Source organism: Aedes aegypti, chromosome 1 (assembly GCF_002204515.2).
Source record: "Aedes aegypti strain LVP_AGWG chromosome 1, AaegL5.0 Primary Assembly, whole genome shotgun sequence".
Lineage (NCBI taxonomy): Eukaryota > Metazoa > Arthropoda > Insecta > Diptera > Culicidae > Aedes > Aedes aegypti.
Window position 1 is genome coordinate 81,611,654 of NC_035107.1, and position 12,531 is coordinate 81,624,184.

General features: G+C 44.1%; 1 protein-coding gene and 1 pseudogene across 1 annotated transcript; one reads left to right on the top strand and one right to left on the bottom strand.

Annotated features, from left to right (window-relative positions):
* Positions 1 to 4,972: 4,972 nt before the first annotated feature.
* Positions 4,973 to 6,246, bottom strand: LOC110674269 (annotated as a pseudogene).
* Positions 6,247 to 10,188: 3,942 nt separating this feature from the next.
* On the top strand, positions 10,189 to 12,531 carry LOC5571327 (O-acyltransferase like protein). Its single transcript, XM_021841068.1, has 5 exons — positions 10,189 to 10,312; positions 10,383 to 10,592; positions 10,651 to 10,996; positions 11,057 to 11,669; positions 11,728 to 12,531. Exons 1-5 carry the CDS (start codon positions 10,204 to 10,206, stop codon positions 12,508 to 12,510), a joined length of 2,061 nt encoding a protein of 686 aa, XP_021696760.1. The 5' UTR covers positions 10,189 to 10,203; the 3' UTR covers positions 12,511 to 12,531.

The following is a 12,531-nucleotide window of genomic DNA, read 5'->3' on the forward strand; positions in this document are numbered from 1 at the left end:
ATTTAAAGCAATTGGTTGTCCGAATGACGAACTGATTGATAAGATTGGGGATTTTTGCGTTTTATCGAAAAGACCAAATTCAATGAAGTTGCTTCATCGTTCAGAGCTTATCATTACGGTTTTGATTCATATTACGGACGTTTGAGGTCAAAGTTAACAATAACTCATCATACAGCATATAAATGTAATCATACTGTACACATCAGCACCGTACTTGTGGGATGGGATTTAGTCTAACATTCTGTAGCAGTGATCTTCACCTGATGCCTATTGAGCTGCAGGGGGTCTTACACAGTATTGTGTCCTTCCTGTACTACCCGAAGCAATGATGCAGGTGATCTAGTGTTTCTCCGAAATAATTGATTGCTTTGCTTCAGTCTTGAGCATTCAAGAAGGGACACAAACTGGAGTGCGCCAATTACCGAGGAATAACGCTTCTCAATTCGGCGTACAAAATAATGTCACGTATTCTGTTCAACAGATTGAGGCCACTTGAGGAGTCCTTCGTCAGCGAATAAAAAGCTGGTTTTATTTATTTTATTTCGTCAAGCATAGGTAGTAGTCATGTAGTCAATAATTACAATACTTTCTTACATGCTATGGATTACTTCTATTGTTCTTTAGTTGTGTTTTAAGCTGCTCTTTGGACATAGTAATGCCAATGAATTCGCAATGTACATTATACTGGCGCATCATACGGTTTATTGGTCCGTTTTGAGCATAATGCGTTCTGCATGATTTTTCTGAAAATAATTTTCTTGTTCTTAAATGCCGAGAGGGTGTGTAGAAGTTTAGTTGAGAAAGAAGTGCAGCAGAGTCTACACGGTTCGAAATAATGTTGTTTATAAAGAGAATCATTGCGAATTCCCGGCGTTGCTTAAGTGTTTCCAAGTTGATGAGCATGCAGCGTGCTTCATACGACGGAAGTGGCAGTACAGTCCAATTCAATTTCCGAAGGGCGTATAAAAGGAATTGCTTCTGTACTGATTCTATGCGTTCTTTTGTGTACGACATGATACGGGTTCCATACTAGGTGACAGTATTTCAGAATTGGTCTTACATATGTAGTATACAATAGTTTAATAGTATATGGGTCTTGAAAATTGTTGCTGAACCTCTTAATGAAGCCAAGCATGCTGTTTGCTTTGTTTATTATGGAATTATAATGTTCTAGTGAGTTTAGAGTCTAGGATTACGCCCAAATCCCTTGCAATTTTACACTTCTGCACTACTTGACTTCCTAAAAATACTTCAATTGGTGGTGTTACATATTTTCGACTAAATGCTATTGAATTACATTTTTTGATATTGAGCTGAAGTAAACTTTTTTGGCACCAAGTGAAGCATAAGTTAATGTCATTCTGGAATTCTTCTGCTTCGCTAGAATTACTTACTTCCATGAAGAGCTTCATGTCGTCTGCATATATAAGAAATTTTATTTTTTTAAGTAAAAAGGAAATGTCGTTTACATACAAAATAAAAAGAAGTGGGCCTAAATGAGAACCTTGAGGTACTCCAGAGGTTACAGATAAGGGTGCTGATAATTTATTTTGAAAGCGCACAATTTGTTTCATATGTGATAGATATGACTGGGTCCAACTCACGAGTCCTGGCTCCATTCCTATTTTTTGCAATTTGAAGATTAATAATGGTATGTCGATTCGGTCAAATGCCTTACTGAAGTCAGTGTAGAAGGTTTCTACGTGCTTGCCATTGTCCATTGCGTTGAGAATAAAATATACAAATTCTAGCAGATTGGAAGCTGTTGTGCGACCTTTAAAAAAGCCATGCTGCCTACAAGTAATTTGGTTTTTTACTTGCTGGAAAATTTTGTCGTTTACAAGAGATTCGAAGAGTTTGGGAACACATGAGATAATGGCAATTCCGCGATAGTTCCGTATGTCAGATTTTGTACCTGATTTGAAAACAGGCACCAAATATGAGGATTTCCAAGCTACTGGGAATTTTCCATTATTTAGAGACATGTTGAAAAGGCGTTCTAAGGGAAGGGTAAGTTCTTCTGAGAGATTTTTGAAGAACACGGGTGCAATGCCATCCGGTCCTGCTCCCTTAGTTGCGTCCAGGTTTTTTAGTGCCGATAAGATTTCTTGTTGTGATAGTTTTTCAATAGATATACTATTAGAAATTTCTGGGAAAAAAGAAAAGAAATTGCGGTCGCGGTCATTTTCAGAGTAGGTGGTATACACTTCTTGGAAGAAATCTGCAAAGAGGTTGCAGATATCGGAAGAGTTTTCACCTACGTTTCCGTCAAAATGCATTCGCGAAGGGAAATTGCTACTTTTTAATTTTGTGTTTACATAATTAAAAAAGTTTTTAGGACATGATGTGACTTCGAATTCGACCTTACGATTATATTCTTCATGTGCGGAGTTAATGGCTGAGTTGAGTTGGTGACATATGTCATGATAATTTTGTAAGTAGGTGTCAGTATTTTCTTTTTTGTATAATTTATGCGCTTTCTGTTTCTTGTTCTTTAGGGTTTTCAGATGTGGGCTAAACCACACCGGTAATTTGTTATTTTGTATACGTCTTTTTCTTCTTGTTGGCACAGTTTCATTAATTAATTGTTGAACAATTGAATGGAACTTGTCTACTTCGGTGTCGACATTTCCTTCAATACTTATGATATGTTGCCAATTAATTGTGCATAGTCTACGTTTGGCTTCTTTGTAATTTGCTTTATTGTATTCCGGCACTTCCTCGTACTCCCAGTCGCTGGGGAGAGAAGTTTTATGTATGAAGATTGAGTATTCAATTGCTGTGTGAAATACTTCCTTTTTCCATAAAGGTGATAATAATGTATACACACAGAAATCTTCAGTGCAATTTGTAAATAAGAGGTCCAAGTAAGAATTTTGCTGGTTTTATACGTGATTAATTTGATTTAGGCCAAAATATGATGTTTTGTCGAATAAAAATTGTAAAGTACGGTCTTCGCCTACGACTGGGAGTAAAAGTGATTCATTTTCATTGTCTGCAATGAAGTCGGCATTGCGTTGGTTGAAGTCGCCATAAATATGCAGTTTTACTTCAGGTTCCATGTTTGAAATAATAGTTTCGACAATTTTGAAAAATAATTCAAACGAATGTTTGTTAGCGTGTTCAGCTGGAAAATACACGGATGAAAAAATATGCGTTTCTCCATTAATTAGAGCTTTAGCCCAAATTTTTCGAATTCTTTGTGTTTGAAAGTTTCAATTTCTTAGGGAAGTAAAGTCTGCATTGATGGCTATGAGAACTCCACCACCGGACTTCTTATTACAGTGTTGCAAATTTCGGTCGTGCCGAAATACATTAAAATTGTTTCCAAAAATTTCTTCGCTTCTTACGCTTTCGTCCCAGCTAGTTTCAGTTCCAAGAATTACATTGAAAGAAGAAGATAAAAGTTTTTGTTGAATTTCGTGAGGGCCGATCAACAACGGGTCAAATGTTTACTTTGCGACAAATCCTTGATAAGTTCTGGGAATACAACTTGCAGACTCATCATCTGTTAATTGATTTAAAGGCGGCGTACGATTCAGTGAAGAGAAATTAGTTATGGCAGATGATGTTAGAACATGGTTTTCCGACGAATCTGATTATACTGATTCGTGCAACGTTAGATCGATCGAAATCAAGTGTGCAGGTTGCGGATGAGATTTTGAACTCCTTCGTAACCTTAGCAAGGAGATGCGCTTTCGAACCTTTTATTCAACATTGCCCTCGAAGGGGCTATTAGGACAGCAGGCGTGCAAAGAAGCGGTACCATCGGCACGCGGTCGTATATGCTCCTGGGTTTGGCGGACGATATCGACATAATAGGAATCGATCATCGAGCCGTAGAAGAGGCATTCTTGCCTTTTAAAAGGGAGACTGGGAGGATTGGACTTACCATCAATACCAGCAAAACAAAGTACATAATCGCCGGTAGACAGCGTGGTTTCTATCGTGATGTTGGTAGTGAAGTGTTGCTGGGTGGTAAACGATTTGAAGTAGTGGAAGAGTCCAGTGGAGGAGAATAATCCATTCGGCGTAGATTCAACGAAGATTGTAGCCCATCAAGTATCAAGTAAGTAATAAATGAACGCTGCCTAATTCTTCGTTGTCCAATAGGCAGTGAATCATCTGTCACACAACCCGCAGCAACAATCTCATTGTCATCTCCTGTTCTTGTTGCAACAATTTTATTCCGCAATAAACAGTTTATCACCACTTGAACAGTATATGACAATAATCGATCATCTCGTGCGCAGCGATTTTCTAGTCTTCGCATATTGACATATTATCGAACAGCATTCATAAAACAAATATGGTATTGTGTTGAAAAGAACTGATCAATCGCGAGTGAAAAGGTTGCAACAATTTTGCTTTTGATGGTAAATATCCCAATCCGCAACAGTTGGGATAAACGGATGTGAGCGAGCTTGGTTTGTCGCTTGTTTTTCTTCTGTTTTGATGACAATTTGATTCACTGCCAATAGGACCTCTTGCTCTTGTGTTATCGTATCGGTACTTGAATAGGTTCCACCGTCCAGCACACGGCTCGGCTTGTGAAGCCGTTAGGCTTCCGGTCCTAAAAAATAAGGACCCTGTCCTCTACAGAGGATCAATATCACGGGCCGTTGGCCCTAATCGCCAAGGAGACCTCCTCTCGGCCGTCCAAGGTGGCCATGCCGTGGCCGGCCGACTGACTCCAAGAGGGAAGACGTCTGCATCTTATCGTTTAGCAACGCCCGCTGGCACGCAACAGACCTGTGTACCCGCCCGTACATCCACTCGCTTCGTCATTCCAGTGACGAATTCCGGCCGCACAGCAGGATTGGTGTCGCTGTGTCGGCCATTCGTCCACCCAACATCAGACGGAAGCGGTATGCACCGGCACAAACATTAGAATAGGACACACTTAACAAATTAAGTATAAAAAAACAGCAACTTAGGATGCACTTCGTTTTCTTCCACCGCTTCTAGCGTCTTACTTCTTATACTTCTTCTTGAACTTCTCGTCTCCCCTGCCACTTCGGATACGACCGGTATGACGGGTGGCAGACCGACTTTGCGACCTGGTGGAGTTCCTCGCACGGGACGTCATCATAATCACCCTATCCATTTGAAGAAGCAAATCCCAAGAACCACTCCATATATCGATGCGAAAAATGTATCACTATGATTCTATATATGTAGTGCACAACGAAATAAATTTCAGCTTCATCGGTTCACCAAAACTCGAGATTTGCTTCCACAAAGTTTTGATGATGATTGTTAGAGTGAGACAAAAGATAGAGAAAATAACACGGTCTCTCGGGTCATCTTAACGGTCAAGGCCAGGCTTGAGAACTGTGATCACAATTTGCCACAGTTCATCGATTCTGCCAGTCAACCAAAACACAAAGCAGAAGCAGCATCAATACCATCAGGCGTTGCGCTGCCAACGGTTCACACACTGCTTGACTGTTTTTGTCTCTCCACTAGGACCGTTTTCGGGCCATCTCGAGGTGAATGATTGGAAAAAATGTAAATTAATTCAATCGCTAATATTTCGCTTGTGTTTTCAACTAATTGATATCTATTAGCGTTAACAGCAAGAGCACAATCATACCGTCGCGATACATATAAACAAGTTCAATTTCATGCTGCCTTTATCGAGCAAAAATGCAAAACCCCGAAAACCGGAAAAATCATGTCACCACTGTGCTCGAGTCATTTCGCATTCGGGTTTGAAAAAACGTTGCGAAGAAGAAGATTACAGTTTTCAAGAGCCGTGACATTTTTTTGTTTTGAACGGTCATGGTTTGCTTCGGATTTTGATGGTCGTGTAGAAAAATGTGAATGTCGAAGTGGTAAATGTTTGCTACAGTACATTTCTCATCCCTGGTCAAGGCCTTACCGATATGCTGATGGTTACCACCACTGTGGAGATACTCAACAGGGTTGCTATGCACCACATACCTTTGGCCAGCAGTTACGCTTCAAGTACGACCAGCCTTCAGGATTGGCTTGTCGATACAACCACCGCCAGCAACAATACCAACTATGGCAGTGTTGGCCGATGGCAGAACTTTCTCGACACCCGAAGGCAGCTTGTCACGGGTACGCATGGTACCTATCTGGATTGAGGGCAATGACGTAAGCGTAGTTACCCGAGGTACGGGCCAGCTTGCCATGGTCACCGGTCTTCACCTCCAGGTTGCACACAATAATGGTACCTTCAGGTATCCGTGACGTTCGGCATAATCGAGGGTGCGCAATTTAGTCGAAAAATAAAGGAAGGAGAAAACCGAAAACAGCGAAACATAGGAATTTAGGCGAGGCCCTCGTTATTAAAACGGAGTATGCGAAATTCGCCGAGGTTCTGTAGGCGATGCGGAATACGGAGAAGCTTTGGCCATTGGCGACGAGGTTGCTGTAGGATCCCTGATAGCAAAAGCGACTCTCCAGTGTAAAAATCCGGATGAGGTCACAGATGCACCGGAGGTCTCGGCTGCCCTCAAAGAGCAGTGTGGCATCAACTTAGCCAGTAAGGCCATCCACCTTAGAAAGGGCCCGCAAGGCACCCAGGTGGCAGCGATCAGGCTACCGGTCGCAGAGGCCAACAAAGCGAAGAACTTGGAATCCCTGGCCGCATTAAATGTAGAGCTGGCAAATGTGGGTACAGTGAGTACCTTCCGCAGAAATGGTACAGAATCGACGTGACGGTTTGTAGTCCTAACCTTTTAGGTACCATGAACTGGCGCGTTGATGACGGTTATACTCATAGTGATCATCAATCGAATCGCTATAGTATAACACCAAGCGGGCGGAGAGCAGTGCGATGTAACTGGACTCAAGTCTGAGGTTTGAAAACAGCGCCCTACGACGGCGAAGTATTCACTGAAGCCCTGAGGCGCGAACGGAACATTCTGCACTTAAACGGTGAAGAGCTAGTTGCTGTGACATCACGAATGTGTGACGCTTTCATGCCGAGAAAAGCCTTTCCTAGAGAGAACAGACCGCCGGTATACTGGTGGTGCGAATCAATTGCAAATCTTCGAGCAATCTGCCTTTGTGGTAGACGAAGATTGCAACGCACACGCACAAAAGCACAAAGAGTAATACTCTCTGAATACAGAGAAGCAAAGTTACCTCTTAATCAAGAGTCGAATACGGGCATGCTGTGATAGTCCATGCGAGAGTGCCAACTCGAGTCCATGGGGTGACGCCAAAGAGATGACCAAAGGTGCCATAGCGCACCAAGAGCAGTCGCCCGAGTCGATCGCAGCAATCGATAATCGATGTATTCTTCCCGCACCATCCCATAAGCCCATGGCCCCCAGCGCCGTATACGGCAGATGAAGAAGAAGAAGTGGCGATGGAGACGAACGAAGAGCTGGCAGAAGTCGTGAAATCATTCGCGTCAATCAAGGCACCGGGACCCGATGGTATCCCGAATGTTGCCTTAAAAGCGGCAGCGAATGCAGATCCGGACATGTTCAGAACCATGATGCAGCGCTGCATAGATCAAGGAAACTTTCCGGATGTATGGAAGCGACATAAATTGATGTGAAAGGCGAATAAACCACCAGGTGACCCGTCGGCGTATTGACCTATCTGTATACTAGATACGATGGGTAAGTTGTTGAAGAGGTCGCTCTTCAACAGGTTAGTACCGTATACTGAAGGTGCAGACGACCTGTCCAACAACCAGTTTAGTTTCATGGAAGGTAAATCTACTCTAGACGCTATTGAGTCGGTCGTTCAGACAGCTGAGTTGGGAATCGAGCATAAAAGGAGCGGCATCCGTTACTGTTCTGTTGTCACTCTGAATGTGAAGAATGCGTTCAATAGCGCAAGCTATAAAGCGATATCCCATGAGCTTCACCACCTCAAGGTACCTGTACAGTTGTATAAGCTTCTAGAAAGTTATTTTAATGGTAGGATTCTACTATATGACACAGAGGAGGGGCAGAAAAGCGTTCGAATTACTGCGGGAGTACCTCAAGATTCAATCCTGGGCCAGATGTTATGGAAGGCAATGTACGATGACGTACTGAGGCTGCCCCTTCCGACGGTTATTGAGATTGTTGGATTTGCCAACAATATCATCCTAGTGGTCTATTGCGAATCGATGGAGGTAGTGGAGCTAAAAGTAGCGCACTCTATCTCCATAGCTGAGGAATGAATGAAGTCTAGGAAACTTGCCCTGGCCCGTCTCAAAGCTAAGGTGGTGGTCATCAACAACCGCAAGTCCGAACAATGGGAGCTCGGTATCTCGGTAGGTGATTGCACCATTGAGTCCGAGCGATCCCTAAGGCATCTTGGGGTAATGATCGATGACAAGCTCAGCTTAGCTAGCCAAGTTGAATATGCCTGTAAAAGAGCATGTACGGCTATAGCGGCGCTTTCGAGGATGATGTCTAACAGCTCTGCTGTAATTTTCAGCAAACGCAAGCTACTGACAAGCGTAGCGTGGTGCTATCCATACTAAGGTATGGAGGACCAATCTGGTCAAAGGGCTTAGAACGAACATAAACCTAAAGCGGTTGGAAAGCACGTACAGGATAATATGCTTAAGAGTAGCAAGTGCATACCGGACGGTATCTAAAGAGGCCATGTGCATCATAGCCGGGATGACGCCCATCGGGCTCATCATCAAGGAAGATGTTCAATGCTTCAACCAAAGGGGTATCAGAGGAGTCCGCGATACGTATAAAGAAGAAACGCTCAGAAGCTGGCAGCAGGAATGGGATAACTCCACTAAGGGTAGATGGACCCATCGGCTAATACCAAATGTGTCAGATTGGTATGGTAGAAACCATGGGGAAGTGAATTTCCCCCTGACGCAGTTTCTGTCAGGACATGATTTAATAGGCAGTACCTGCATAGTTTCGGGCACTCAGAATCTCCTGCGTGCCCCAATTGTGCTGGTATGGGGGAAACATCGGAGCATGTCGTGTTCGATTGCCCCCGTTTCATTGTTGTGAGAGGTCGCATGCTCACTACATGCGGAGAGGACACGTCCCCCAATAACAATATAATAAAGAGAAAATGTGTGTTTATGCCGAGTGCTGGAATGCAATAACCACGGCTGTCACTTACATTTAGCTAGAACTGTAGCGCCTTTGGCGCGCCGACCAAGAGTTGGCCGCATAGGATTAACCCTGCCGAGGCTGGTCCCTTGTAACATTGTTTAAGTCGTCTAGGCTACTTCAACTTCATGCTATATGCAATAGCTACTTCCCGAATTAATACCGTAGGGTGGTTTCGGAGAGATAAGGTTCTGAGGTCACGGGTAATGCCTGTGCACTCTGTACACCACTTAAGCAATTCATCAAGAATTGCTCAAGTACAGCTGGTTTCAGTGAGTCGTCGTTGGTGCTGCATCCCCACACTCCCTAAGTTACCTCCTCAGGCAACTGTTTGCAGGTTTCTCCCTTGTAAAAAAAATAACTGCACTGGAGGTGGTAAAGCACGTGGCTATTGACCCCCAGCTTGCGCTGATTAACGCATTCTTCACATCCAAAGTGAAAACTTCATTGGAGGCAGAATGGGGGAAAGAGGGTACCGGGTTGTGATTTAAGCAGGCTAGATCCACCGTCGAAGACTACTCCGAGAAGATTGGACGTCACATAGAGTCGGTGTCATCTGCAAACCGGAAGTCTTACTCCACCAGAATCACAGAACTGACCTTGGTACCTGACCGACCAAAAATGAATTTCCGTGGTCCACTGTCGAAGATTAGTTGAGTAGATCGCAGAGGAAGCACTAGCAAATGTCGAAACGTCGGTGACTTCATCACCAGCTTGTGACGAAGCCGTCGTGGTTTCTGCGAAGAGACTTAGTTTAGAGCTAAGCTCAGAAAAGTTTAGAGGCGTTGACGAGCCTCAGCCCTCAGTAGTAATACTACGAGTAGGCAAGTTGTAAGAGCGTATGTCACGAGTGGGGAGTTGGGCAACTGCAGCCAGCAGTCGCATAAATTGACCAAGATTTTATCCAGTATTGATGTAGAACAATATGTATAAATTAGTAAGTTCAGGTTTATAAATCACGTGAATATTTGTGCAGAAAAGGGTCTGCAAATTTCGGTTATAATTTTCTGAGTTTCTAATTATAAATTAAGTGTGTACGTGGTTCATGAATAGCCCCCAAGTATCGCTTAAGCTTCGATCAAATGCACTGAACATAACTACGAGTCTCATATCTACGTTCTGGATAGATTTACGACCCCCCATGGATTTGCTTTCCATCAAAGATAAGAATCCACCTTTGGCGAATCTTATCGTGTTTTGCCAAAATAAACTTGCGCTTTTTGCTCACTTGGCCTTCGTCCGGATCGGGGGTAGCTAGTCAGTTGTTCGGAATGCGCTTACTGTGTACAAACTTTTGGATATTTCTTTTTTCACTCGCAGTTCTGAGGCTTGCCAGTTGCCAAAATGACCAATCGCAGGTGGTTCGACGACTGGAAGGAATACCGTATTCCCTGGCCATGTTCCTAGCGGATTTCAGATCTTGGACGAACGAAACGTGGACCGAGGACGGCTGGCGGGATCTGTTGTGCATGCACGAGCTGGAACAGTTCGGTTTGGGGCTACGGAGTGATCAGCGATGGGCTCTGCAGTGTAGATGACCGTTCTTCGTAATAGTTGTTCACTTATTAGAAAATTATTTTATTTTCAGTGTACGATTCGTGGGGAAAAATGCCCTCTGGATTGGAGCGTGGAAACTCGTTTACTCCGGGTAGTTTTGAGCAGTGTCTGGAGTTTTCTCTGCACAACAGTGCAGCATCTTTCGATGGACATCACTGTACTGTGCGGTTGAACTTGCGATATGTAGAGTCTTCATTGGATGAATTTTGGATCGGCATTTGTGTACCGAATTCGTGTGAAGCGAGATTTGTAAAACGGATGGTGGATAGTTTTGCAGAAGAATACAGCTATCTTAAAGTGCCGGACTTTCGTCAGGAAGACTTCTGTTATCGGGATGACCCGAACTGGAGTTTGAGTGGAACCGCCATTGCTGCCATGTATGACCTATTTCAGCTTAGTATAATTGCAACGTCCATTAATACTTATCTAACTTCTAGCACCATATTTGCTATAATTGTTGCAGTTACGCTTGCTTGCACAATCGTGGAAGTCCTCGGGTTTATTCTCCAACGTCCAGTACACAAGCTGGTCAAAGAGCTTTCACTCTACTACAAACTCTTCACACTGTTCAAAACGACTCCCAAGTCCGAAGAGAAAACTGACACGATGGACTGCATCAATGGAATCCGCTCGTTTATGATGCTGCAGATTATCTCACACCACGTTCATAGCGCTATACGAACGATACCGACCACGAATCACCTCGCCCGGGAAGAGTTCTTCGAGTCTGCCTTCGGAATCTTGGGCTATCGCGTGTCGGCCTTGTCAGCGGACATATTTCTGGTCTTGAGTGCTGTACTTTTGACTTATAATGTTCTGAAGGAGCTCACTGCTACCGAAAAGGTCTGCTTGCCGAGACTGTACTTCCGACGTATTGTGAGGATTCTTCCACCGTATGGATTCCTCATTTTCTTTGTAGTGGCTTTCGCGGAGTATTTTGGCGAAGGGCCTCTATACCAGTACTACGTTCATCCAATGGTAGACGCTTGTACGGACAATTGGTGGTCCGCACTGTTGTTCGTCCAGAACTATGTTCATCCAGATCGAATGGTAATATCTTTACTGTTTTCCTGCGATGCATAATCTCATGAGCTTCCTCTACTTTCAGTGCCTGCCGCACACTTGGTACCTCTCGGTAGACATGCAACTCTATCTCATATCTCCACTATTTATCTACCTGCTCTGGAAATTCGGCAAACGCTCACTGTTTGGCCCTCTACTCGTTGCGCTGCTGTCGATGGCTTGCGTGTTCACGACCTTCATGGTTAACGACTTCGTACTGAATCCACCAATGAGCCCGGACCGGGAATTCCAACGAGATCGGCTCACCCATTACCCGACCCATGCCCGAATGGCCGTTTGGTTCTGCGGCATAGTATTCGGATATTTGCTGTTCCGGACCCGCGGGAAGCGAGTCGTTTCATCGCAGCTTATCCTTGTAGGAGGATCGATCGCAGCAACTGCGTTGACTGGGGTCATCATGTTCTGCGCTCACGAAATCTACAAACCCCGGGAGGCCGACCCACTTGGAGACGCATTCTACGAGGCGTTGCACCGGGTCGCTTGGGTCATCTGTATCATGTGGCTTATCTTCATGTGCGTCAACGAGCATGCCAGCGCCCTGGGACACTTTCTAGCGTGGACATTCTGGCAGCCGGTGGCGCGACTGTCGTACAACATGTATCTGATCCACTATGTCGTTATTGTGATTAGTTTCAGCGGAATGCTACGTCAACCATTCTATTTCAGTGCGATAAACTTGCAATACGTAAATTTCGGTGTTATCGGTTTAACCGGAGCGTTATCGCTCGTTTGGTGGTTGCTTATCGAGCAGCCATTTCAGGTAACGGTGCGGTATGTGCGAGAGAGGCTTCAAAAATCAAAACAATAAAGCTTAGCAATTGATAAGGCA

Excerpts from the sequence above, each read along its gene's own strand:
- LOC5571327 (XM_021841068.1), top strand. The coding sequence starts at position 10,204 with ATGGATTTGCTTTCCATCAAAGATAAGAATCCACCTTTGGCGAATCTT. Across the intron at positions 10,593-10,650 it reads TCAGCGATGGGCTCTGCAGT|TGTACGATTCGTGGGGAAAA; the intron begins GTAGATGACCGT and ends TTTTATTTTCAG. Across the intron at positions 11,670-11,727 it reads ATGTTCATCCAGATCGAATG|TGCCTGCCGCACACTTGGTA; the intron begins GTAATATCTTTA and ends CTCTACTTTCAG.